Genomic DNA, 27,873 nt, shown 5'->3' with positions numbered 1-27,873 from the left:
TTGTGAGAGGAATTGAAGTAATTTTAATCAAACCAGGCTGAGAATACACACACTTCTCCAGCTACACAAAGCAAAGTCATGTCAGTCAGAAGAGACCACCAAAAGGAGAAGGAAAAACCAGGGATGTGAACACAGATGCTTCTGGTTGAATTTCTTTCTTTGGTTTTGCAATTTCCATCTTCTTTTCCACCCAAAATGACCCAGCTTTAGGAAAATCCAAATTGAACATGAAGCACATCGCTGTTTTTAGTAGCATCACTTGTATAGAGGATGAAAACAAGCTCCCTGGGGCATTTCCCTCCTCTGTAGCCAGCAGACCTTTATTAATCAAACTAGCCCACAGTGGGGACACAAAAGCCTACTCCCTGTAGAGCATCAGCAGTAGGAGCTCCCAGGTTTCCTATTGAATAACTCTGGGGGTCTTTTTCTCACCCATATATTGAATAAGGGTCAGTTTCTGGGACTGTTGGTGATGGACGAGCTTGTACAAGGACGAAAACCTGCCTCATGTACAGGGGATGGTCCTCATTGTGGTCACTGTCATACAGGGAGCTGCTGCAGCTCCCAGCATGTTACCAGAGGCAATGGGGTAGTTCTGATTTTGGCTGTACCATTGACATGCAAGGAGGAAATCCCAGTGGGAGGGAAATGGGAGGAATTTGCTACAAACTATTGAGCTTCTGAAGTGCTTAATGAAAGAATTGAAGGTTTTTGCCTATGCCTCCTTTTAAAAAAAAAGATTTTATTCCTTTCTGGTGGTGTATCCTGAGGAAATCTCAGACCACCACAATTCCCAAATGCTCAACTCGCCCTAGGGCAGGAAACACTTATGCTTGTTCTTTATAGCAGGGAAACTGAGGCACAGGAACATGAAGGGATTTGTACCAGACCCAGTGGCAACATCCCTGGGATGCAAAGAGCAGACTCGGTCCATAACCACTCCGGCATCCTCTTCCTGCCCGAGCATCCCCAGACCTCATGTGGCTCCACCTCGCATGGACCTCTGCTCAGCTGCTTTGGGTGACCACATGGAACAGGACATCAGGGACCTGGCAGCTGCATGGGAGATGCGGTGATGTCCCCAGCACGGGGAGGGAGGCTGCTGCTCCTCCAAGGCACTTAACCCTGCGCAGGAATGATTTGGCCCCATCCCCTGCATGAGAGCAAGGAGCAGCTTTGGCACCAAGCATGGGTGAGAGCAGGGCAGGGAGGAGGGGAGCAAAGCCATGTCCCTGTGGTAGCTGCCTCTGGGGAGCTCAGGCACCTCTTCACTGCTGCTCTTCCTCACTCTTCCACCCTCCAGACAGGGCACAGGGTCAGGGGCTTTGCAAAGACCTATAGATCCATCTGGGCTAGGTTGGGCCAAACGATAACCTAAACCTCATGCCTCCCTTCAGACTTAGCCACCTCTGTGTGGCTGTTCAGAACCCCTGGTGTCCATCCCTGCAGCCTGCATTGTTCCTTCCCCTCTCCCACCCCACTGCTCTGCCTCACATCCTTGGTGTTGAGATGAGAAATGACCTGGTCAGACCAAACAGCAGTTACAGGACATCCTGGGGATGTAGCAAGGGGCAGGAGAAGGGCTCAAATAACCCCAGTGGTACAAAACCACAGCCACATAAAGCAATCCATCCAGGGTTCTCCATCCATTCCATGTCAACTCAGAGGCCTGTGAACTCCCTGCAGAGGGTTATGCCCCTTCCCAACAACCTCCCACTGGAAGGCTGACCCAGCTTCCCAAGGGACCAGCCTCATAAGCTGTCCCAACAAGGTCCTGGTGTCCTGTCACCTCAAAGCTGTGACAACAATGGGACATGGGGCAGTGCACCCAGGGTGCCTGCTGCAACCTCTCCAGACTTCTCTGGCTCCTTCTGCCACCCAGCAGGTCACACCGCTGCCAGGGAGGTGACAAAGCAGCCTCTCAGCTGTCCTATCCTACAGGTCTGCCCCAGTGAATAGGGCAGGAGCCTCTGTAGGGTTTCCCACAGCGAGTTAATGCACCCTCTGCTGCAGTGGGTGCAGCAGGACCCGGCTCCTGTGCGGTGCCACATCAGGGTCCCTCGCAGCATGGACACCAGCTCCTCATCCTGTCCGGAACCTCGCTCCCGGCTCAGACAGCCGTGGACTGCTTGATGCTGTGGAAGCTGACGCGGGTCGGGGAGGTGGGGATGGACATGGCCCGAGCCACGCGGGCACGGATGGAGTGCTTGTCCTGCCACCGGTGCCACCGCTTCCGTACAGCCGATCGGACCTGAGGGTACGAGACACAGGAGGGGACAGTCAATCACTGCACAGCTCTCAGAGGTTGCACATGGGCACCAGCCATCCTCAGTCTTTCAACCAAAGTCTGATGGGGAACGGCTGAGGGACCTGGGAGGGTTCAGTGTGGAGAAGAGAAGGCTCAGGGGGGACCTGATGGCTGCCTCCAAGTGCCTGACAGGAGGATGGAGCCAGGAGGGGCTGGGCTCTGCTCCCAAGGAACAAGGGATGGGACAAGAGGAACCGGCCTCAAGCTGCACCAGGGCAGGTTTAGATGGAGCTGAGGAACAATTCCTTCCCCAGAGGGTGCTCAGGCATTGGAACAGGCTGCCCAGGGCAGGGCTGCAGGCACCGTCCCTGCAAGTGTTCACACAGTGTGGAGATGAGGCCTCAGTGCCATGGGTTAGGGGTGGCCTTGGCAGGGCTGGGATAAGGGTTGCACTGGGTGAGCTTAAAGGGCTTTTCCAACATGGCTGATTCCATGATTCTATTAAAAAATGCTACCAAAACCTGGCTCCCAGAGACAGGGAGGGCCCTGTCACCTCCCAGGGCACCCAGCCCTGTTTGATGTGATGCTGGTGAAAAGCAGCCCTTGCAGCTGTGAAGAGAGATGAACCTGAACAAAGGTGCCTGAGCTCAAAACTGAAACAAGAGGGAAAAAAGAATCTGAGCAGGGGCTCTGCAGCTTCTTACGTGCTGCGCTGGATGCTGCAAGGGGCGGGGAGCAATGATAGTCCTGGTCCTGTCCCTCCTTCTCCTGCATCGATTATACATGATTTGGTAACAATGCAAGCTTGTCTGCAGCAAACTCTCCTGAACCAGCAAAGGTACAAGAGCATTTGGGAGAAGGCAGAGGAAAAAGTTCAGGATCAGCCTCTACCCTCACCTCCTGCTTTCTGCTGTCTGTGTTGTGGGTCAGAGCCTGGGAAGTGCTGTTGTCCATGTGCCAGGTACCCATGTGTGTCTGTTTGCAAGGAATAGTGTGGACCCCCTGAACGCCCCCAGCCCCTGGTGCTCACCTCGCTGTTCAGGAAGCAGTAGAAGACAGAGACGAAGAAGCCCTGGAAGGAGACAAACAACAGAGTCACTGTGGAGCTGTGGTCAGAGGGCACCCCCAGGCCCAGGAGCTTTGGAGCAGCTCTAAGGTTTGGGGGTGTCTGGTTCTGGGCAGTGGCAGAAGCGGGGTGAGGCATCAGCAAGGATGGGCTCCTCCACATCCCTTGGTGGGGGACGGGGATGGAAGCTTGTGTTGAGGACCATACCTGGAAGGACTCCAGAAAGGAGTTGAAGTAGATGAAGACAACCCTGGAGATCTCGTCCTCCCCTGGGTTGACAAAGAAGAGCATGTAGGTGATCCCCAGCAAGGGCAGCAGCACCAGTGTGGCCTTGACTGCTTTCCTGGAGGGAAAACACGGACCTGAGCTGCTGCAGTGCAGCCCTGGGAGCAAGGACTCTCAGCACCAGCATGGCTGGGACTGGTCTGGCTGGATCTGGGGAGGATGGAGCAGCACTGAGCTGTTTTCTAATGTGATCCCCAAGTGACTCGGGCTGGTTTGAGCACTGGGCACCTTCTGTGGTTGCTCTATCCAGAAAAGGGCAGTGCAGAGTGGAGGCCTGACCTTGAGCTGGCATGAAATGATTGCTTGGCTGCTCGGAGGCTCGATTAAAAAGGAATTAAAGAGGGTAAAATAATTCACACACTTCAACATGGGTTTATGAGAAACTGAGCTAATTAATTTGATATCTTTTCTTGATGAGATTACAAGTGTGGTTTCTCAAAAGTCATAGTGCTGATACAGGAGAGCGTGGGATGGATCGGGCCTTGGCATCTCATCCACTTGGATTAGGGAACAAGAAAATGCTGAGTCAAGCTTTTGCTTAAAGATCCTGTGAATGGATAGATTCCAACATTAGCTGGATGCAGGAAAGTCACCCCTGGTAGGGGTGGGCAAGGACAGTGCATCACTGACCTGGAGGAGAGCCACAGGGCATGAGCATCTTCAGGCTGGCAAAGTAGGGGACAGAACAGGCATTGCTATAGTTTCTCCAAGGCAGCAGCCATGGTAGCAGGGGTCTATTAGGTTTTAACCAAAAGCCATCATCTAAGGTGAGCAGGAGTACCCCAAGGGCTGTCCCTTGCCTGGTTCAAGCAGGTCTGCACACTCGATAACTGACTTGAGAACCCAAAAGTCTCTCAAGACTCTGAGGCCAACCAGCCTCTTTCAATAACCTTTATCTTTGTTGAATCATTCATCCCAGCTCAACACCCCATGATGAGGAAAGTTGGCTTTTCCCTAGTGACTGCATCTGGATTTTTCCATGCTCAGCTGAAAAAGCCACCTTCCACCCCAAACCTGCTTCTCTTGATCCAGCACACAGTGAGATTCCCTGATTCCTGTCCCCAAAATGAAGTGAAATAGGGAGAAGCACTGATGAAGACCAAGGTGTCTTCTCCGGGTTTGGGTACCCCAGAGAACTGATCTGACCAGGCATCTCCCAAATATTCCAGAGCAGGGAAGGGTTAAATCTTACTGCCCAGTGCTGTCAAGTGTGCTGCCTTCTCCTCACCGCTTCATGAGGAGGTGTTTGTGCTGGCATCGATTCATTGCTCCTTCCTCTGCCTTTGCTTTGCTCTCAAGCAGAGATTTAATTCTCACCTTTGTGCCAGGATTTGCAGCTCTGAACCCAGTGACCTGATGGGGTCCCACCAGAACAGGGTTTTGTACAGAGACTCCTCTCCCAACAGCTCCCAAAGGCAGATACAACCATCCATGTTCTCCATCACTGCCAGGATTTCTGAACAACCCCAGATGCAATGGCCACGTGCCTCCAAAAAGCATTTGAGGAGCTCTTAGATGTCTCTCCCTGCTCCCATTCCCTTGATATTTGATGAGGCTGTTCCTGTCCCTCCCGGTCATGCTAATGCAAGGGTCTGTTTTCTGCAGGGTCACTCATGCTCTTACCTGTACTGGATGGTCTCCGACGTGGTTGAAGCTCGGAGCTTTGTCATGAGGATTCGGACGATGTTGAAGAGAAAGATGAAGTTGATCTGGAAGGAAAAGGGCACCTGGTTAGTGTCTGCTCCCACAGGGTTCCCTCCCAGTTCCTCAGCAGAGGCTGCACCAGGGGAAATGGGAATGTTTCCTCTTGAATCTCATCTACTGGAACAAGACATTGGATGCTTTTAGAGCACCTTAGCACTAAGATTTAGGGGTTTGATGAAGGCCAAGGGCACGCCAGGAGACTGAAGAGGAAGGGCAAGTGTTAGAGAAAGGGCTGAGACTGAAAACGTGTGGAGAAGGAATATATGCAGCTGGAGGGGTTTTGGGAGAGTGGCTGCTGTCACAGCAAGCTTGGATGCTCTCCTGGCTGCTGACCTGCTAAATGAGGGCATGGGAAGGTGGCACTGGGAGCTGTGCTCCATTGCCACCAATTAGAAGTGGCCTGGCTACCTGATGGGCTGGGAAATGAGGAGCAGGATCAATTATTCACTGCAGCTGCTTGGTGCTGCTGATTAATACTCCCTTGGGGTTTCTCAGCATTGAGCAAGGGGGGAGAAAAAGTCATGGGGCTTTGTGCACATCTTTCCTCCTGCAAATGCGTGTTGGACCCCTGGCACTGCTGCTTGTGACTTGCCACCGCTGCTCTTCTTTGTCCCTTCCCAAAGGGGCAAAGCCCCAGCAAATGATGCTCCATCTGAACACTGGTTCAAGCGCAGCTACTCAGCCAAGGGCCAGGAGAAAAGTGATGTGGATCAAGGAATGAAGCTCCCAGGCTTCTGCAAATGCCTGGCAAAGCACCCACCTGCACCCAAATAGTGCCAGGGCAGGGATGTTGCCAGGTGGGACTTAGTGATGCATGTGGGGTCTGCTGATGGGAGCATCCTTATCAGAGTGATGTCTCCCTTTCTAACCCATCCCAAACCAGCAGGATTCATGCATGCTATTTCTTATTGTGGGTTAGGTGCCCAAATTTGCTTAAGATGCAGTTTGGGTGAGGGGAGCTGGGCTTGCAGATCCATCTGCAGCAGGACCCTGCTCAGGAACAGCCTTATCCCACGTGCAGACGGGAAGGACCCTCTATTTAGCAATCAAGGCCACATTGCTCTTACCAGAAGCACCAGAATCATGGGGCCTTGGTAAATGTAGTCTGTATAAACTCCTGCTCTCTTCCCAAACCAGCACCTGCAAGGCAAGGACAAGCAGTGCTGGGGACAAGCCAGCAGCGTGAGTGACCTGGATTTGCACAATCTCTGTAAGTCACTATAAGGTGAGTGCACAATGTGAACTGCTGTAGCCACTGTGGAATAGTTTCCCCCTAAAGGTGGAGGTACAGGGGGCTTGTGAGGGTGTTTTTGGGCCCCATATGGATGTGGGAACTGGCTATTGTAAGAGAAGCAGGGACAACCTTACACATGCACATGTCCAGGTTGGCTCTGTCCCCAGCAACCCCTGAGGAAGCTCCTGGGAGCACCTTGTTGGGTTTTGTTATATCAGTGCTGTGCCTGCGTGTGTAGCACAAGGCTCTGGAAGTCAGGGGTAAAACCAGCCCTGAAAAACAAGGCAAGTTGCCATTCATCTCCATGGGCTCCTTTTAGCTTAAACCCAGTGATGAACTCTCAGGTGCCTGTTAAGACTTCCATTAGCAAGTCTCTGAGAAAATGGCTCAGGTGGTGGTAGTTTCTATCTCTGCTGGTAGATTAAATCCCAGCTCCATTTAGCAAATACATTGTTGGAGCTTTGGCTTAATCTTGCCTTTCCCCCCTCTTCAAAATCTCATTTGTCCTTTGAAGGATAAAATACAGCACTAGGCAGCTGCAGGCAGGGCTCATGCGGCACAGAGCCTGAAGGTGTGACGAAAGAAAGAAGGATATTATCCTTGAAAGAAGGATATTATCCTTTTTTTCCTCCCACCCTTTCCATGTATTCCGCCTCATGTCAGCCCTTGCAGGCAGGATCCATGCCTGCCACTGCAACTGGGATAGAAAGAGAATGGGGAATGAGGGCAATCAGGCTCACTTCTCATTGTCGTAGTACAGCTTCCCGATGGCCCAGGCGACGATGATGGGGAAGGGGATACCTGCAGAGGAACACACAGAGGAACATTCAGGGGTACAGCATTGCCACAAACCCCTGCTGTAACAGGGATGTTCTCACACAGGGTGAGATGCTGTGGCCATGCAAATCGCATCCTCCTGCTCCTGGCAGCCTTTCTGCAGCTCTTTGGGAGCAAGGAGAGGTGGAGGATAGAGGTGGGCATCACTGGGCATGAATCCTGGTACTTACACCAGCCGATGCAGATGAACATCCATTTGCGGAGCTTGTCTGTGGAGTAGGTGAGCACGATGGCTGTGTGCAGGTAGCAGCCCTCGCCAAACATCCAGAAGAAGTTGGTGACATGGAAGTAATTGTAGGCAGCAGTGACCAAGCGGCACCAGACCTGCCAAGGGGGGTTAGGAGGAGACAGGGAGGGTAAGGAGCAGAGTTCTGTGTTATAGTGATAAAACTGACCACAGAGCAACACAGAGCACAGCAGAGCAATTGAACCCTTGTGTATCAATAAGCCAGTGCTACCCTCCATCAGCAGCTATTTAGACCCTCAATCTTCAGGATGCTCAAGCTCCACACACATCCCAGCTGCAAAGGGCTGGGATCAAACTGGCTGCCCCACTGAGCTGCACCTACCACATTGCTCTCGTGCACCTCTGGGTTCATCGTGAGCTGCACCACGAACCACGTTGCGTTGCGTAGGATGAAGGCTGTGATGAGGTTCCAGTGGATGATGTTCCTCAGGCACCGGATGCTCCTGGGGAAGTGGGGGATATCAGAATGCAGTGGGTGTTTGGGGGGTCAGGGCTGTTTGTGGAGCTGAATGTCTTTGTTGGGAGATCAAGGGTGAGCTGCTGGGACCACGCTTTGGGTGAGTTGGGCAGGACCAAGGTCCAGAGGTGGAAGGCACCAGGGATGCCTCCATAACCAAGAGCTTTAAAGGCAGCAAGGGAGAAATAACCCCGGGACAGGCATCATCTCTCCAGACCGGGGAGCAATGGCCATGGGAGAGGACATGACAAAATGCAGGGGATGGATCCATCCTCAACCCAAGGGCTGTGGAGTGACCTCTATGGGCTCATCCCTCCACCAGGGACATGGCAGCAGGTCAGGCCACTCACCGCAGGCGCATGAAGAGGACGAAGGCCACGAGGAGGGCCCCCAGCGAGACACAGTGCCCCAGGTAGTTGATGATGACAGCGATGTGGTAGTGCAGCTTGCTCTTCTTCTAATGGGGGGAGATGGGGAGAGGGTCAGCAGCAGCCCCGGGTATCAGCACAAACCCACCTCCTCCAACACATCACCTCTCAGAACTGCACCACACGTTTTGGGTCCTTTTCAGAAAGCAACTGGAGCCAAGCTCATGCCAGGACAGTGGAGAAGGGGTCGGTTGGATGGGGCTAACATGGATGGGAAAGGCACCAACCTGGCCCTGCAGAGGACTCCATGCCAGGGAAGCTCATGGTTGCTGCCCCTACATTCCCCCTGCTCAGTGCTGGGACATCCCCAACCCATCATCTGGGGAAATCCTGCTGTAACTCAGGCAAGCTCAGCAGCAAAGTGACATCTGATGTCTCTGTTCATTCCCCATTGCCCTGGGGGTATGAGAGGCTGGGACGAATCTGGGCAGAGGGAGCAGGAAGGTGTGAGTGATAATTAGATTAATGGATTGCTCCTGCTGTTAGGCACTCATCCAGCCTGGGAATTAGCAATTAACTCGGTGAGAAAACCATTCCTGGCAAGAGTTATCAACATCTTAAATACCAGAGATGGGATCAACTGCAAATGAACAGCCTTTATCTCTTCTCCTTTGCTCTGAGGGGTAGCTTGACCTACTCAGGAGTATGTAATTCTTGCTCATCATCTATTTTATCCCTTCCAGCTTCCTAAACATCTTTACATCACTGCCAGCAGGGAGGGAAGTGGTTGCAACCTTATATCTCGGATACTGCCGCACACCCACCCCACATCTCCCTCGGGCTGCTCCTGATGTGGATGCTGTTGCCTTTCGAAACCCCATTGTCTGTTCCTCACCCTCCTGCTGAAAGCCCAGCCAAGGGACTACCAAGGTCCTACCTCTTCACTGAGGATCTCCTGGCACTGGGAATAGTTGACCCGTGCTGCCCAGCTCCCGTTAGCAAGGCATTCCCTGTAGCCATTGTCTGAAAGAGAGGGTGCTCATTGAAGGGTTAACAGCGCGTGGGGATGGGTACGAAGATGTGACATGGTGACTGTCACTGATGCAGGGGTCACTTGCATCAAGTCCCCTGGCTTTGAAGCCAGCTCAGGTGCTGCCTTGCTTACAAGTCTGATTAGCATCAGCAGTGGGGAGATGCCAGCAGTGCATTAACAGGAGAGATCATGAGCCTCTTCAGGACAATGGGACAGGGATGGGAATGGTTGTAGACCTCTGAGCCTCCTCCAACAGCAGGGCAGGCTCACTCCTCTTCCCCTTGGCCCAAGGAAGCTGTGGCTGCCCCATCCCTGGCAGTGCTCAAGGCCAGGTTGGACACAGGGGCTTGGAGCAAGCTGCTCCAGTGGAAGGTGTCTCTGCCTGTGGCAGGGATTGGAACTGGATGAGCTTTAAGGTCCATTCCAACCCAAACCAGTATGAGATTCTATGATTCTATGCCCCTTTCGCAGGAGCATGTCTGGGAGGACCTGCTTATAAAGCTGCTGCTGTGCAACCACCCTCCCTGGAATTAGGGATATGAGGGTGCTTTTATGATGGATCCCACAGAGACCCCAGTGACCTCTGTACCCAGAGATGTACCATCACTCATGCCCCACAGCCCCTGATGCACGTGGGGCTGATGCACATCTCCATCCCTCCTCCACCACATCCCCACCGGGGCTGCTCATCTTACTCGTGGTGTTGTACCGCACGCCATAGAAGTATTCAGGGCAGGGTCGAGCCACCAACTGTCCCACCGCGCTCCGGGGCCAACATGTGCCGATGAGATCTACCGAGGCATTGCACTGGGGACCTGTAGGGAAAGTGGGTTGTTAGAGGTCTGTGGTCCACTGTGGGCCACCTCCAGGCTGTTGAAGGGTCAAGGTTTGCCTGGAGAGCTGGGGCTGCAGTTCTGGTTGAGCTGAGGGGTCCCTGCAAGCTCAGTGCCCAGAAAAGCTTCATGATAGACACCAAATGGGCGCTGTGACAAGGCTCCCAAGGGCTGGTTGACCCATCCTGGCCATGGTTATTGCCCTGGTCCTGTCTGAGCACCTGGGTTAAGCCCAATTCCAGTACAAGGTGGGTTTCTAGCCCTGCTCCTTTCTTCAACCATGACTTTTGGCATCCAGACCCACAACAGCCAACAAGAAGTCAGGTTTTATTCTTACCTAGTGATGCCACCTGATGACCAGCCTGGTCCTGGTGGGAAGCTCCTCAGAGCCCCTCTAACCCTCTTACACCTCCTAGGTGCAAGCTCTCCTTCCTCACTGTTCCCATTGGTCTCTTCCAGCTTTTCCCGGGAAGAATACTCCAAGCCTGCTGCTGCTATTTCGGTTTTCAAGCAGGACTTGTGTGCTTTTTCCAGCTACACCAGTGTGTTAATGTAGGCATTAGGTAGGCCAGATTGCAGGCTTTTTTATGTCTGATTTGTGTATATTTAGACCAACACATACTGTAGCTAAATACGTCCTAGCTCCATCTCAAAGTGAGGTAGGAAGTACAACGGCTGTAATATCTATAGAATACAAGCCTTGGCAGGCAGCAGATGGATGGGCAGCACACCCTGGAAGGGGCAGAGATCAGTGCAAACCACTGAACCAAAGGTGTTTGTGCTGCTGTCATTTCCTAAGACAAAACCCTCCCGATTCACAGCTCTCAGGGTGCGAGAACACAGCGTTTCCCCTCCACCCGGAGTCTTAGGTGCTATTTGGATGCCTTTCCCCAAACTTCCTATGGACAGAGCTGACAGAACGGTGACTGAACAGAAAAATACTGTTATTAATGTGATGGTTTGTATTAATTATCTCCAAATTTGGTTTCTTGAGCTGTTCTCAAACCAAATTTCCAGTGCAGAGAAAAGGAGGGATTTCTTTAAACATCTTTGCAATGGAGAACAACTCCTGAGCTGGGGAAGCATCCGAGCGTGGTGAGCACTACCTCCTGCTTCCCATAGCTTGTAGTAAGAAATTAATTTTAACTATGACCTTTGCTTTTAGCTTTGTTAATGTGGAGGGTTGCTGCAGCAACCTTCACTTTAACTGTTTTAAGCCTGTATTTCTTAGGGAACAAGGTGCATTTAATCATGCGTAGGGTGCGTGTTTGAGCCTATCTGCATCCATTAGCATTTGTTAAGCTCTTCAGTTGTTTTGACCCAAATCTGATGGAGAAATAGAGGGTCACAGAGAATGAAGTCTCAGTTTAAAATTTTATTTCTTTATTAATATTAATGTAAATGTTAAATTATTTTATTATAATATTCATCCAGGTAAAGAGAAGACAATGGGTAACTGCTTCAGCTAAGTACAAAGTTAAATTGCCAGTGCTCTCCCTATTAGCCACTTGAGAACCCACCCCAGTGAGAAGCTTGCTTGAACAGCTGGAATAGGAAAAGCTCCACTTGGAATAACCCAGCACAGAAAAAGGATCCCTGCACAGGGCTAATGCTCAGAGCAGTCATCAAAAACCCACCCTGTGAGTGGTGGGGCTGAGAACAAACTCCATCTTTAACACATCCCCTCCTGCCTCAGTTTCCCTCTTGCATCCCAGGGGCTGTGCTGGGGCCCAGATGCAGATTGCTCAGGGAGGGCAAGCAGGAAGCCTCAGTAATGAAAAGTGAGCAGAACCAGAGTGGCAGAAGCAGTTTTCTGCAATAGTAAAACCAAGCCATGGCAATGCCATTAATAACCAAACCCAAGACATTCATGGAGATGCTGTGGTCACCCAAAGGAAGTGTTGTTCTGTTACCCATATACTCAAGTCTGGATTTAACATCTCCACATTTCTCCAGGGCACTTGGTTAAATGCTGCTTGGCAGTCCCATTAAAGCGCTATGGGCACCCATCAGATGACAAACCAAGTGGATGTGTCTTGCAGTCCCACCATAGCAAGGACACAAAGTGAAGGTGGAGCAGCATCACCAGGAGCTCGGTCCCCTCCATGTCCCATAGGTTGGGGCTGTGGTGTGGGGTAATGCTCCGGCTTGGGGGATGCGGTTGGATGTAGGAGGCCCCTAGGACTTCACACTGTGCACAGGGGGCTTTGCTCCAGCACTGCTGTAGGCAGCATTTTGAGGTCTATCCCACTGGTTTGTAACCTATGGGAGACTGGAAGATGTTTCCCTGGCTCACTCTGAGAAATACTTGATGAAGAAAAGCAGATGCTGCTCTTCCTGCTCTCTCCAGCATATAGGGAAGAAAAAAACTCCCTCCTGCTGGGGAAGGGTTAAATAAAACAGCAAAGGCAAAGAGTGCCGGGAGAGCTTCCATGTCCCATTTGCCCAGCACAACCCTCTGCTCCAGCTGCTCCCCAGCGGCACATGGCTCCCAGCACTGTTTAGCATGGAAATGATATGTATCAGTGCTAAATGCTTTCATATCTGCTTTGTGGCCCATCCGTGTTTACAGGGGGATTATTCTCCCAGGTTCTGCAGACGTCTGCTCCAGCCTTCTCAGCACCGTTGGCTGCACAGACGGTTTTGGTCTTTGCAGCTTTACAGCAAGAAAGGTCAATGTATTTCCTATGTGCAACTAATCCCCATGATTTGGCTCCCTCCTGCATGGAAACATGACATTTGGGGTAGGAAGGAGCTGGCCGTGCTTTGAGACGGGGAGTGTGGTACTGGGGAAGTCACTCAAATCCCTTCTCACCCGGTTTCCTTTGGGTTGTGCTGCTTTGAAGCAATATAAAGCATTTCCTTTCTTCTGAAGACGAAAAGTGCCTATCCAGGGACTGAGACAACTCTATGACAGTAACTGTCTTGGGATAACTACAGCAATATCCCTCCTGTTTATACAAAGCATCTTGCTCCAGCCTGCTTCCTCCACTCACAGGGGCCACCGAGATGGCTCCAAGCTAAAGCCATGCAGCCGTGTGAACCTGGCAGGGTAAAGCTCTCCAGTCCCAGCTAATCTGCCAAAGGATTTTGATTTAAAGAGGATGGAGCATGTTTATCCTGGGCCAGTGCCACCCAGTGCTCTTGAGCTGGTGCCAGGAGGCACCATCAGACCATTGCTAGGATGATATGAAGAGGACTGAAGCCAAGGTTGTGCTGATATAACCATGCTGGTAAACACGTCCTCACCTCACACTGGGCACAGCTATGCACCAGTGCGGCATCCTAGCTTGCTATGCACCCAGCAACACAGGCTGCTTGAAGAGCAGTGTCCTTATCCCCTCATGCAGTGCAAAGGGGCCAGGAGAGATGATGGAAATCTGCATCACAGGCTTGTTCCTGTGGTTGGGTGTGATGGGGTTACGTATCAAAGGTGTCCTGGGAGGCTGTCAGCTCATATCCCTCCCTGTCCTGATCTCTTCCTCAAGCACAGTCATTTCTGGCCAGCCTTGAAGTCCTCAGTGACTGCATTGCTGCTGCCTCTTGAGCAGGCTGAAGCCTGGGGCTCCTTCAGGAGCTGCTGCAGCACTTGCATTTGGTAATCAGGGCTTCACCTCCACATCTAATCAAAATGTACTCACTGTAGCCAGCCTGCAAAAGGTCATTTGTCCCTTCTGGGCAGCTCCACCAGTGTGGTGGAGCACAAGGAGCTGTTTCATACCTTATTGCCCCAAATCAGGGGCTTTTTGGGGGGATACTATTATTTCAAGTCCAAGGAGGGGTGGCTCAATCCCAGCCATGGAGATGCTCAGATAATAAATGCTTGAGTAACACCTTGAAGCACTGGGGGCAATGGCATCGTGGGACAATTTGTGTTAATATGGGGTTGAAATCGGGGTGGTGGAGCTGCTTGGCTTCCCTCTGAGTCAGGACTGGCACCCAATGGGAGCAACTGTGGTTGTGTCTACATAGATCCTTGCTCACATCCTACCTCCAGCACTGCTTTCAGTGGCACTGGATGTTTCTATTTCTCCTTGTAAGAGTCCAGTCCTTAAAAAATCCCAAGCAATCCTTCCCAAGCATTCAAGTTCCATGATCATCAATGTAAAATAATTACATGGGCTAATTAAGTATTATGATAGCAAAGTGTTTTTGTAATGAATTTTCAGCTTGTTGCTGTTCACCAGCATTGGCTGTCCCCTTGGGTCTTTGCTGCTGTTCTGGAGAATAAATAAGAGGCATCAAGCCTAGCTTCTGCAATGGGTTTCTGATGCATTTGCTCAGTGTTGTCACTTAAGACTGATCAATGCTTCTGTTGAGCATGTGTTTACTGAATATCTAATGTAGTGGGATGGGTTTGGGTCATATCTTGATCTCCTGGAAAGAGTGTTTGGAGTTGTTATTACCAAAGGCTGCAGCAAGTGTTTTATTCTGGTATCCGTTGGGCTTTGCTGGTGGGTAAGCAAAGAAGCATAATCCCTCACTGGCAGAGATTTCCTAGCAAAGACTTCTAGCCTGGCTACAGATGAACAAAGTGGCTGGCTGTGATTTTACTGCATCCAGTCCAAAGTCCAGTTCAACTGCTGTAGCTGCTGGTAACGCTGAGATGTGCCAGGACACTGGTTTCAACCAGAAAACCTCATCACCTCCTCCACTACAATAAAATCTATGAATATAAACAAGTTTCCATTGACATCCACGTTTCCTAGATGATGGAGCTGGATGGATTTATCAATGCGAGTATACACATAAACCACTATGATTTTCCATATAGGTGAGCTCACATTTTTTGATTCCTCAACCTCAGTATCACTGCTTTTAGTGTCCCTGCCAGGACTCATTGCTGCCTCCTTAGCCCCTGCTCAACCCCTTCATTACTATTTCTGCCATGGTGGAAAAGATGCCAACAAGGCTGAAGGGAAAAGAGATGCTGATGTTGTCTCTTGGTCAAACTGTCACCCGCTGTGAAACGAGTTCCCAAACCTGGCTGATGAAGTGCCTGTGAAGGAAACGCTCTCGGCACTTACTGTGCTTCTCAGCCACAGGCTTTTGCTACACTCAGACCAATTTGATTTGCTTTATTTCAACACAAAGCTATGCTCCCATGCCCTCCTTGAAATAAAACCTCCAGTTAACAAAAGAGAGATCTTCCTATTCAGTTCTGCCCAGCTTTTGTGTCATTTCCCTTTGCTTAGGTGAGCTTGCAGTGGCAGGAAACTTTTCTTTCCTGGGAAGGAATTGGCTGTGCTCTCTCCTCAGCACACACACAAGGTTAAGGATAGTCATTTATTCTGATAACACTTTAACAGCTTAAAGGAGAGAATCGTGCAGCCAGGACCAGCCAGGGATATTGGCAATTGGGTGCCAACTCCTTGGCTGATGGTTGAGTGCTACAAAAGGCAAAACAATCCTGTGAGCACTCCCAGCTCGCTTGGCTTGAGTGCTTTCCACTGGGCTGCTTTGGAAAAGCCTCATCTATTAATTAGGAAGAGGCTTTTCATCTGCTCAGATTCCCCCTTTCTTCCCCAGGGAAGTATCACGATAGGAAGCGGTCCTGCAGCTGTCAAGGGATGCTTTGCCCTCATGGGTGAAGTGACCTTGTACCTCCTTGGTGGGCTTTGCAGCAGGCTGAGGTTTGAAGTGCATGGGTGAAGCAGCTGTGCATGGACCCTGGGGAGCTGAAATCATCAGGAAGACAAATCCATGGCCTAAGGCAAACTGGAAACCCTTGGGATAAGCACCTATTAGCACAAGGGATGCTGATCCTTGCTGCATTCATTTCAAGCCTAACCTGGGAATTTCTGTCTTACAGATGTTTCAGGGTGCAGCTGACCTGACTTTCCTGATTCAGCACCATGACCTCAAGTCCAGTCTGATATGATTTCTGCCTGGAGGAGAAAACATTCCCTGCTCTTAAGGAAAACAGCCTTTCTGATGGAGTGGCCAAAAGTGTGTGGGTGCCCATGTGTCCCAGGACTGACCAGAATCAGGGGTTCATGAGGTGGGGTCAGTCTCTCCTCCCAGGGAACAAGGGATGGGACAAGAGGAACCGGCCTCAAGCTGCACCAGGGTAGGTTTAGATGGAGCTGAGGAACAATTCCTGCCCCAGAAGGTGCTCAGGCATTGGAACAGGCTGCCCAGGGGTATCACTGTCCCTGGAAGTGTTCACACACCATGTAGGCAAGGCCCTCAGTGCCGTGGGTTAGTGGTGGCCTTGGCAGTGCTGGGGAACGGTTGGACTTGATCTTAATGGTCTTTTCCAACCTGGTTGATTCCATGAGTCTATCCTATGATTCACTGAGAGGTATTTTTGGTGCACACCTACAATATGAGGTTCGACCATCAATGCCAAGGGACATTGCCCTGCACTGGGGACAGTGTACTGAGGGGAAGACAGATAAATCAATGCTGATAAGGGGACAGGACAAGGGAGCAATGTGGGGCTCAGCTTCTCCTCTTCCTGGATAAGGGTTTGCTTGATATTCCTGTCCATGCATCCTCATTAAACAACGTGAGGTTAAATAACGAAGGTGACCCAAGAGAGGAGGAGAGCTCACACTGGGTTGTCGTTTGGAGGAGGGATGCTGCACACAGGCCTCCTTGGTCCATCCAACTGATGCCCAGCCAAGCGACATGCTGGAGAAGCACTGGGCTGGTGTTGTCAGCATGTGCCACTTCCCAAGGGTTGTGCAGAAATCAACAAAGGAAGTCTCATGGCCCCGCTGCAATTCTCATTAGCATCATCCTAACGTCTCCCCATGTTAAATAGCCTCAAAACCAACTTTCCAGTTTTGTTAATATCCCTCCCTAGGAACCACTGCATGAGTCAGGCAGGGCTTAAATGGACCCCAAGGACGAAGGCTGGTGCTGAGCTGCACTTACCAAGCAGCAGACATAAGACAATTAGTTTCATCTTTGCCTCATGATCGAGGGCCCTTCCTCAAGCTGGAAGTGGCTCTCACACGTGCCAGCCCTACCCCAACTGAATAAGTTATTCAGGGATGGCAGGTCAGACGCATTGAGGCACTGGAAATGTGAAGCCTGACACAGAATCACAGAATCATAGAATAGTTAGGGTTGGAAAGGACCTTAAGATCATCCAGTTCCAACCCCCCTACCATGGGCAGGGACACCTCACACTAAACCATGGCACCCAAGGCCTTGTCCAACCTGGCCTTGAACACTGCCAGGGATGGAGCATTCACAACCTCCCTGGGCAACCCATTCCAGTGCTTCAGCACCCTAACAGGAAAGAACTTCTTCCTTAGATCCAATCTAAACTTCTCCTGTTTAAGTTTTAACCCGTTAACCCTTGTCCTGTCACTACAGTCCAATGTTGTCAGGCTGTCCCAGGGTGATGGGCACTGCACTAAATCCTGCTTGGATTCATGCTAAGTCGTCCCTACAGAGCAAAAGCAAACCCTTGCAGGAAGCAGCACCCACTGCTGGAGCATGGCAGCACTTGCAGGGTATATCCATCAGCAAAACCAAGACAGAAATTCTCCTCTCTTGCATCACAAGGTGCTTCTGATGGTCAGAGTCCACATGTTGCACCCAGGGAGGTGAGTAAGAAGGAATCAAATACCATTTATCACAGCCTAACATGGCCAGGGACAACCACCTTGCCAAGCAGCGTGATGAAACCTTCAGGGAGCAAAGCACATGAGTGATGACCAGGTTTCCCTTCTGCACCATGCCAGAGACACATTTCCACTGGCAGCCTTGCTCTCGCTTGGCTTTCTGCCTCCATTTCTTGGGCTGGGGATGCTCCTTGCAGGGCCGTGGTGGCCTGGGCTTGGCCAAGCATTGAACCAGTTGGTGCCAAGTTATGATTATGAAGAAGGGGTTTTTAATGCTGCTGTTAATGGAGCTGGGTGGCGGGCAGCCATCCATCAGTGCCAGGCCTCCATGGCCATCCATCACCCTGATGGAGAGAGCTGCTCTGTGCAGCAGGGACCAGAGTGAGCTGGGCAATTACTTGGTGCCTGCTCTGTGCTTCATTCAATCATGGGAAAATGAACTCTGCAGCAGCCCTGAGCTGGGGGGGAATTGTCTCTTTGTCCTCTCCTCTCCCTTAACCACCTTCCCTTCCCAAACTCCTGTCACTAAACCAGACCTCTCACTGCTGAGATGATCCAAGGCTTGAATACAGGCCAAATGCCAGTTTCGGCACAAAACGTGGGTCTGATCCAGCTGGAAGCAGACCCATGTATGGGTGTGGAATAGGAGTGAGCTGCCCATGACCCTGCTGGTCTCAAAGACTTGGCTGAACTGGCCATGCCATGGCCACATCCCCAGATGCTCCACAGACACCCCTACACCCTCTGTTACCCATCCCTGCCGTTGGGTTCCCAGGAGATGCCTGGGGTGGCTGGGGCACAGGACACTCACCCGTGTGGTTGGTGACAGGCGTCAGGCTCTCGCAGTACTGCTCTTGGATGGAGGCTGCCACTGGGCTATCCCAGAGGAGAAATGCCTGCATGGGAAGAGAGCAGATGACAGGGAGGGTTACACGTGAAATGCGCCACTTCCCCAGCCCACAACCCCCCCTTGGACATGGCAGGGTTTGAGCTTGTCCATGTCTTGGTGGATGTTGCCCTGCAAAGCTGAACGGTGGACCCTTTCCAGGCTGGGTTATCCAACCTGGGGCCATGGGGTTGATGCTCTCTGCTCTGTTTTCCACTCACAAATCCTCTCATGTCCCAAATATCCCCCTCAGCAAAGCACAGTTCAGCCCTGCACAGCCCCTGCTGGGTTGTGGAGCTTCTCCTCTTTAGCAATTTAATCAACACTTCTAGCTTTAGCATCTTTGAATCCTGAGAGCAGACAGGGGAAACATGATGAGCCTGACACCATGCTCAGATTTTCAATACCTTATTAAAATCACAGCCTTGTAAGCTGTCAGTGGGGAGATGTTAATACACATCCTTAAGGAGATCTGATCCACAGACAACCGGCTCTGGCTAAAGCCTTTCTTTGGGAAAAAGACTCGTCTGCAAACACTGACATCCCCGTTGCATTGGGAAGCACTGACCAGGATCTGTTGCATCCCTCCTCCAGAGCAGCTCCCGGGCGGCTCTGCAGCTCCAACAACTCTGTCTCCTTGGGGAGCTACTTTGGAAAAGCTACTGCTGAGTGATATTATCTTTGCAAGAGCCTGGGGAAACTAAAGCTGAGGAAGGCAACTGCAAGTGGAAGGTGCAGAGGGATGGGGCTGTCAGACCCAAGGTGCATCAGGGAGGCAGATGGGGCAAGGAAGGGACCTGATGCTTTGTGAAACACAGTTTCTGCCCTCTTTCTCCTCCAGCTCAGAGATAGGTGATGGGCTGATCCCTAATGCTCAAGGGGTGAGTGCTGGTGGTGGATGATCTTCTTTCACCCCAAACTTTCACCCCACTTCTTTCACCCCAAACCTGCCCTGCAAGGACTGACTAAACCCCTTGGAGGAGCGCTGGCTGCCAATTGAACAGCAGAGCCATGGCCCAGTATATAACTGTATACAGATCCCTTGGGAAACTCAGACCCGAGCCTGGAGGCGGGAAAGCCTGCAGCATCCTCAACCCAGGGTGATGGGTTCAGACTAATGCAATGAACAACAACCTCCGCCTTGCCCACTAGGCTGGTCCCTAGTGCCTGATCTCCCTTTCTGAGTGTCATTTACCTTCTAAACTGCTCTGGGTAGGGGGAAAATGGTCCTTCTCTTGCCCTTTAGCTGTTTCAACACTGGTTGATCTTGCTGGCACACCTAGCAATCCCCTGTGCCTTACCAAAGCATTAGAAGGATTTATGCAGACACAGACAAGCTCAGCACCCACTTGCTCTTTTCCAAACAACTATTTACTGCCTTGGGAAGCTGGTTTTGACAGCAAGAGAGTTGTCAGGCAGACATAGAAATGGAGCTGAGAATAGTTTCCTTGTTATGACTGCTCCAGATGGCACAGGGGATCTGGCAGCAAAACCCTGCCCCGAGTGCAAGCGCTGCACTGAGCTCCTGTTCTGCTGGTCCTGTAGGAGATGGGCACCTCCTGGGTCCGTTTGCTAAGAGCTAAGGACACCTAAACCCCATCCACGGGCCAAGTGAGGTGCAGCAGGGTCGGGTCCCCTCTGTGTTGATGCCTATTGATGGTGCCTGCTCGACCTGCATGGACAAGAGTTCCTCCCAACAGGGGCTGGGGTGGTTTGCAGCCCTGAACAGGCTCTCAAGTGTTAACTGGATGTGTTCCTCCTCATCGCAGCCTGCTCCAGCCTGGCAGTGCCTGTTCTCCTTCCAGACACAGGGAGAGGTCTTGGCACTGAGCAAGCAACATGAACCAAGCTACAGCTAGAGGGGTGTATGGATAGAGTGCAGTCAGTCCCTGGCTCTTTGCAGGCTTTGTAAATGAGCTGAAACAGCTACAGAAGGAAGAAAGACAGAAAGGAGGAAAAAAATAGGTTCCCTAAACCAGAACAAACCCAACAAACCCTAACAGCTTTTTGTTACCAGGCTCTGAGCCTTGTCTCACTGCAATGTGCCCAATGCGCTTGACAGGCAGAGGATCTTTCCTGCTCCCATCAGTCAGCTCGAGGGGGATAAGCTGGGGAGCATGGCAGCTGCATGTGCATTTGCACCAGCCAGAAGCACCCTGATCTGGTACCCTGACGATGGGCTCCCACCTGTTTTGTGGGTTGCTTCAACCCCTCCCAAAGCTTTGCAGAGAGAACAGGTCAAAGCTCCGTCCTTGAAGAGCTTCTTGTGCCAGAGCATCGCTGCCGTAAGATGCCACATGGTGCCCAGCAGGTCCCAGCCGAGCCAAACATGCCTCAACAGCCCTGAAACAGCAGTGGGTCATGCTCGGGCCAGAGAAGGGCCGTGTCCCTCTGCCCTCCCAGCCCTGCTTTGACATAGGCTATGGCAAATCATGCTCTGCAGTGAAGAGCACTTCTGTGACTGCCAGGATCCTGGAGAGCTTCAGCTGAGGGTTCAGCTGCACGGGGAAGGAAGCAATCTGCTCTTCTAGAAGCAGATGCTTTGCATAGGGGTCAGTTGCCCCTATGGGGGTGACAGTTCTGCTGGAAGCTGCACGGGCCCCATGAGGCCCCACACTGGCAGCAGCTTCTCCTCCATCAGGAGCCACCAATGACTCCACTGCTGTCTCCTCAGCTCCCTCCAGGCTCTGCTAACATCTGTGTTTTACACACAGGGAGGCACTGCATCAGATGCTGAGGGTGCTGGGTCAACCCTGGAGCACGCTGACCCTCACTGCACGGCTCAAGGCACCGAAACCTGATGCTGAGGCACTGCTTACTGCATCCTCCCCACAGCAAACACCAGCTGCAGTCAGTGTCGCACCACCCAGCAAATCAAGGCTGTCCCAGAAGGGACACTGAGGCACTGAGTACCACTTCCCAAGGTCACTCAGGCTGTGCTGCACCATGTGGGGCAGGTTGCTCCCATCTGCACCCACTACCTGTGTCCTGATGCAACGTGACTGGGTTTTCTGGAGCCATTCCCTGTGCCCATGAGGTCCCCTGGACCAGGAGATGCAGCACAGCAGGCTCAGACAGTGTCTTTGGCATAAGGATGCTGAGGCTCTCACTGCTGGTATGGGTGCAAGCAGCTAAATCACACACACACAGAGTCAGTCTCTGTGACCTGCTGCTGACCCAGCAGCTAGATTCAATTAATAACCATTAGGAATTAATGTCCCCCTGCAGTGCTTTCCCTCTCCAAAGCAATCCATAGATATTAATTAATATATTCACAGCCAAGCCAACCATCAGCCCCCCTCACCGTGCTACCCAGAGACAGGCTTCTCCCCCCGTGGTTATCTTAGTGCCTCAAACAAGATCGGATCTGCATGGCAGGAAGGGCTGACAGCTCTGAACAGTGAGATAGATGGCTCATAGCCTAATTAGCAACCTAAAATGGGGCTTGGGTTTCCCATTGCTGAGCAGGCTGTAATTGGAGAGCAGGATTAGGATGGGATTAGAGGGATGAAGCGGTGCGAGGCGCAAAAGATGGAGAAGTCAGTGGGAGCAGTGGGTGGTGGTGGCCACTGAGACCTCCCTGGGAGGGTGATCAGCACCAGCCACCCTGGAGTCACCCTGGCCAGCAGGACCTGTCTCCCCCTCAGTTCTTTCCCCCAGCTTGGCTGGAAGGACAAAGACCTCCTGAGATACACAGGCTGAGCACAATCTCTGCCCTTGACTCTTGCTGCGGTTCCCGGGGGTGTTAGGCTGAGATGGAGCCTGCAGGAAAAGGTCGCAGACTTTGGGTGTTAAATACAGTGAATGCTGGAAGAGCTGGTGCCAGCCGGTGATGGCAGAGCAACATCAGCAGCATAGGGCACGGAGCAGCACATCTTGCCAACACTGCAGCCAGAGGCTGGAGGTGGCCTTGAAAAGCCTCATGGAGCTATCCCCTCATATGTGTTAGGAAGGGGCCAGGGAGCCTCCAGCCCTTCCAGTCTCCTGCCTTCACTCTGCTCTGATGGATCCCTTTGCCCTCTTCTCCTCCAATTCCCAGGCACCATCTCCTGCAGCTGGTGAGCTTCTCACCACCTCCACCCTGAGGGTTGCACTTGGATAAGTCCCATCCCATGTCCAGGCCACAAATGAAACCCCCAGGGATCATCTCACCCATGAAGGACCCGCTCCACAACCCCTTAGCCCTGACAGTGACCCGCTTTGCCATACCCTAAGCTCCAGGTTTCTCTGAGACCCCAGCTTTACCAACAAACACCTCATTGCTCCTTCACTCGCTCTCGTGCAAAGCCACGTCTGAAGCCCTGCCTAGCATCAAGGCATCAAGGCAAAGCACAGGCAGCAGAATAAGACTCAAACCAAGAACCATGGCAGGGATTTTCTGGTTGATGCTCCTCAGGGGGAAGAGCAGGCAGTGAGAACTTAGCCATGTGAGAGGGTCAACCCCATAGACAGAGGCTTTGGTGTATTTATTCTCATTGGAGTCTCTCTCTGAGTGTTTTGGATGCAGATCCTAACAAAAGAGTATCTGTGAGGGCTAAACGAATGCCCTGTAAAACCTGATTTAGGAGCAACAAAATGTTTTCCTGGATTAAACTCTCATCTCTCTCACTTGCCATAAATAATTCTGGTTTCAATTCTCTATCAGAAGGGGCACGGATTTTTGGGGACAGGTGAACAAAAGAATAATGGCATTTCTAGAATGGAAGCTAAAGGCAGAAACAAGGGGAAGGGGACAGAATCCGAGTGGCTCCTCTGCATCCAGAGCAAAGGCTGCTGAAGAGGAGTTGGAGCAATGGACACAAGCACAGGGGAGGGCTGTTTTCTAAGGTGCTTGTATTAAACCACCCTGCACCCTGTCCATGTGACACATTCACAGGTACCTTCATTCTGGCCTTGGAGATTTGTTTCTTGCCTCCCAAGACCCCTCCTTTACCCATCACCTTTTTAGGGCCATGTCCTGGGCTAAACACCCACTTGTTTAATTCACCTTTCCCTCAGTTGATCTGCATTCACAGATAGGGAAAGCTTGGCTACACCAAAGCTCCATCTGCCAATGCCTTTCTAGGGTGAATAGTACACGATTTGGGGGTGGAAGGGGGACTGTAGCACCCTTTGCCTCTGCCATGTGAATGGAGGTGCTTGCTCTGGGTGGGTGAATCACAGCAGGACACTGCAGAGAGGGAGGGTCTCTTCTGTGAGCTCAAAATACTGCTAGGGGAAGAGGAAAAACAACAGATGGGGCTCTGGGCATGTTACACCATCTTCAGAAAGAGCCACCCGCTCATGAGTGACAGCTCTCAAGTGTTGGACAAGGGCTCCTGGGCTCTGTTTGTTGAAGGAGCCCTATGCTAATGATTTGTGCTTCCCTTTGGGTCCAAATACTGCTCACCAGGATAAACCCAGAGACACAGCCCCTGCGAACACTGCAGGCTCAGAGCTGAGCTCGAGCTCGCTGCTCACGACAAAGTTATGGTGAGCAGAGCTGTGTTTGAGGGCAGGGTTGAGCTGGCTGTGCAGGCGACTCTTGTCGTATCTCTGTGTATTCATCCTATGGTGATGGAGCAGCTATTCTGGGAACAGGCTGTGCCATTTCCATTCACTCCTTCATTGGAGATGTGAAACCACGGGGATGATTTCATACACACTGAACCAACTCCAGCTTTTAAGGAAAGTGAGGAGTGGAAGAGATCCCCAGGGTCAGCTGCTACTGCAGCTCTACATCTTATACAAGGTTTTGAGCAGTGGAGGGGTAGTGGGCTGGTTTGGGGGCTTAATGCTGCTGAAGCTGATAAGGAAAAGAGAAAACTACCCCACCCCCAGCATCAAACTCTGCTTTCTACATAAAATGCTTTTGCAATCACTTTTTAGCAGCCCCAGAAATGTCACCAGTTCCTGTCAAAGCTGCAGGTGAACTGTTTCCTTCCTAAGCATTTCTTTACTTTCTTTAAATGACTTGCAGGGTGCCAGAGAGCATTTTGCAGCAAGTTGGATTCCCTGCATCCTGGTCTGCCTGCCTGACCCCTCGAGATGCCTACCCCACAAGGCAAGATGGATAAGTCAGTGCTAAACGGGAGCCGCTGGCCAGATACACGGGGAATACCTTAGCTATGCCAGCCCAGGGCTGAGCTCTCCCTTGGAGCTGCAGGGATGCACACTGGATGCTGCTGTGGGTACCCCTAGCTGCAGGGATATGCTCACTTAAGGCTGGAGTTTCATGGTCCTGAGGAAAGGGTTGGGATTGTGCTGGAAAAGGGTCTGAATTTGGAATGCAGGTATTGCTAAGAAAAAGAAATTATTTTTATATATATTTATAAGAATATATATATTTATATATGAAATTTATCATTTATATTTTTATCTATATTTATAAGGAAAGAAACCTGATAATTAGGCTGCAAAAGGGTGCTTTGTAGATTGGGTTTCTTTCTGCAGATGGTTGGGAGAGACTTCTCTTTGCTTGAGCTGCTTTTGAGACCCCTTCCTGGTCCCAGCTCCAGTGAAGGAGTGGTTTTGCTCTGGAAGCCCCATCTTCACAAGAACACTGTCCTTGGGGAACACCTGGGGATGGTAAGGAGACCCCAAGCCTGAGGATGGAAGCTGTGTCCCAGCATCTTTGGGCTTTGAAGAGCACAGTATGCTCACATAAATAGCTACTGGGAGCTGTCATGCTCGCGTGACTGCCCCAGTTTCAGACCTTGCCCCTGTTGCACTGGGTCTGTGGCTTTGCCAGCAGTGTCCCACATATTGGCCAAGGAGGATCTGGGCTGGGGGGATCTTGCCCTGTCTCATCTTTGTTTCTTACACTGGAACCAAGAAACAACTCGAACCTGGAGTTGTAACTGCGCAAGAGCTCCTGCACACCCCTAATCCTGTTTTGTAGGAGCTGCTCGGAAGAGGAGCTTTTACAAGCAGCACCAACTTGGCAAGGAGGTCTCCTGGTGCACATCAGCTCCTCTCATTGCTTAGGTGAGAACTTCCCTATCCCAAACGTGCAGCAAATCCTCCTGCTTGCTCTTCCCACCATGATGCAGTGAGAAACCAGCCCGCGGGGTACAAACCCCAACGGAGGCTACGGGAAGGGCTGACCCTTTGCCGTTCTAACTCTGCAGTCACAACTGGGCCACTGAGACAGCATTTTGCAGGGAGCCAGGGAGATTTCTTTCTTTGACACAGCAGTTTAACCAAAAACCTGATCATTTTGCTGGTTTGTTCAAATAACATCCCAGATTCCACTTTAAACCTTTTTATCTCCTCGTTTCCCCAGGGTTTAGGACTGGAACATGCTTTGGGCCGGGAGCATTTCCTTTCTTGATGAGCCCTCCGGGAGGAGGAATATTGCTTCTGACAAAGCATTTGCATTTTGTGCAGAGCTGCAGAATTAGCGGTGGCTTCAGTTCCTCCGTATAGAGAGGAAAGTCTGCTGCTTTGAGGGTGGGGAGTGAAAGGAGAGGTGGCTTTAGGAAAGCAATTAAGGGGGTTACAATTAGGCACTGCTTTGTGTTGTCCTGATCCATCGCTCCCCAGCAGCCTGAGGGGAGCCGGTTTCATTGGGAGGTGCGCTCGGGAGGATCTGGCTCCGAGCATCCCCGGTGGTTTAGGGGCATTGTCAGCTCTTGCCAAGCCCCTGGACTGGAGGAATTCCCCCCAGGGCCCTTTGTGTGCCGGGCTCTCCTTTTACTTTTCCCTCCCTTCCAAGAAACGGAAAAGTCACTGCGGAGGAAGGGAGCGGTGCGGGGAGCAGCGGGGCGATGGGAGGGAGGCAGAAGGTTCCCTGCTGGAAGATAAGGACTTAAAAGCATCTTACCTGCAGGAGGAGGAGGAGGGCAGGACGCAGGCTGGGCACCATCCTTAGCTCCCTCTGCGCCCAGCTCCCAGGGGCATGGCTGGCAGCGGTCCCGCTCCCGCTCGGCTCCTTCGGCCGTCGGGGATAAAATCCTCGGGGCTCCGCGCAAAGGAGCGTGTCCGGGTCCCAGCGGAGCTGCTCGGGGGCGGGCGGGCACCTTTGGCATCAACCACCAGCTCCTGCCTTTTATAACCTCCCTCGGAGCCGGTGCTTTGGCTTCCCACCCTGCGGCTCGCCTGGCGATGGGCTGCATCCCTCCCCGCTACATCCCACTCCCCCCTCTCTCCCTCCTCCTCTTCCTCCTCCCCTTTTCCTTCCTCCTCCTCCCTAGTGCCTTCCAACTCAAGTTATTTCATTCTTTCCCCTTTCTCCGTTCCTCCTCCCTCAGCGCCTTTTGCAGCAGAATCTTCCCACCGGCCCAGGGACCCCCCTGGACCCGGCTCTGCTCTCTCTGCCCCCCTCACTCCCATGCGAAGAGCAGCAGCTTGCAGGAGGGTTTGTGTATTCGGGGGTTTGGCTCCAGGGCTCTGGCAGAGGGATGGGGTGGAAGGCAAGGCCACCCTTTGCAAAGTGGCTGGTGAAGGAGAAGGGAGGTGAGAGCCCCTTTCCCCTTACTATAGGGATGGAGTGGAAGGGGCTTCAGAGCTTCCTTGTGAGGGAGATACTCCTAAGGCAAAGATGGGATGTGGAGCAAGTGGATGTCGGTCCTTCCATGCAGTGAGACTATGCTGGGGGCACTTGGCCATAACAGGGGGAAACTGAGTCACGGAGGAGGTGGGGGTCCTGCTGGGAAGGTGGTGGAAGGGGCAGAGGTGATGGAGCAGAGCAGGGGGGTTTGAACTGAGAGAGGAAGGGAGCACTGTTTTGGGGGATGTGTGTCCTGGAGAGGGTGGGATACAGCAATAGGTGGTGTGGTGGAGCCTGGATGATGCTCCTGGGTTAGTGACATCCCCCCCAGCCTAACCCTTAGACCTCTCATGTCTCTCTCATCACATCTCTTGCCACCCTCTGGCACCCTCCACCCTGGGTGTCTCTTACATCCCCTGTCTCTTGGGGGACCTCATGGCCAGGCTTGGGTCCATCTCTGAGCTCAGTGACTCAGGAAGGGGATGGCAGAAGACATTGCCATTGAGGTCACCAGCCTGGGGGGACCAAAGATGCTTCCACACTCCCAGTCACAGCCTCTGCCTCTGCAGACCATGGTGTGTTGCAGACAGATAAATGGGAGGGCAGTGTCCCTTGATGGATTCAC

At 51.9% G+C, this 27,873-nt stretch overlaps 1 protein-coding gene across 2 annotated transcripts; it reads right to left on the bottom strand.

Moving 5' to 3' along the window:
• Positions 1-26,886, bottom strand: LOC133218841 (corticotropin-releasing factor receptor 1). 2 transcript variants are annotated; one of them, XM_061365637.1, is made up of 13 exons: positions 26,583-26,886; positions 18,704-18,788; positions 10,175-10,294; positions 9,384-9,469; positions 8,429-8,535; positions 7,944-8,064; positions 7,545-7,698; positions 7,278-7,338; positions 6,371-6,443; positions 5,223-5,308; positions 3,522-3,657; positions 3,279-3,320; positions 1-2,251 (listed from the first exon to the last, which is right to left on the bottom strand). In XM_061365637.1, the coding sequence occupies exons 1-13, from the start codon at positions 26,622-26,624 to the stop codon at positions 2,111-2,113; spliced, it is 1,254 nt and encodes a 417-aa protein (XP_061221621.1). In that variant the 5' UTR covers positions 26,625-26,886; the 3' UTR covers positions 1-2,110. The 2 variants fall into 2 exon arrangements, with proteins under 2 accessions (XP_061221621.1, XP_061221622.1); XM_061365638.1 differs by lacking the exons at positions 9,384-9,469; positions 10,175-10,294; positions 18,704-18,788; positions 26,583-26,886 and adding an exon at positions 8,632-8,743.
• Between the last annotated feature and the right edge of the window lie 987 nt (positions 26,887-27,873).

Source organism: Neopsephotus bourkii, unplaced genomic scaffold, assembly GCF_033783945.1.
Source record: "Neopsephotus bourkii isolate Nb327-2 ecotype Australia unplaced genomic scaffold, CSIRO-AGI_Nbou_v1 NB_1288, whole genome shotgun sequence".
NCBI lineage: Eukaryota > Metazoa > Chordata > Aves > Psittaciformes > Psittacidae > Neopsephotus > Neopsephotus bourkii.
This window is presented reverse-complemented; position numbering and strand designations above follow the sequence as displayed.

What these genes read in the sequence shown, in the direction of transcription:
- LOC133218841 (XM_061365637.1), bottom strand. Translation starts at nt 26,624, where the DNA reads ATGGTGCCCAGCCTGCGTCCTGCCCTCCTCCTCCTCCTGCAG. An exon ending in AGGAGATCCTCAGTGAAGAG is followed by an intron (nt 8,536 to 9,383) that starts GTAGGACCTTGG and finishes TCCCCCCATTAG; the next exon opens with AAGAAGAGCAAGCTGCACTA. An exon ending in GTTCATCTGCATCGGCTGGT is followed by an intron (nt 7,339 to 7,544) that starts GTAAGTACCAGG and finishes GTTCCTCTGCAG; the next exon opens with GTATCCCCTTCCCCATCATC.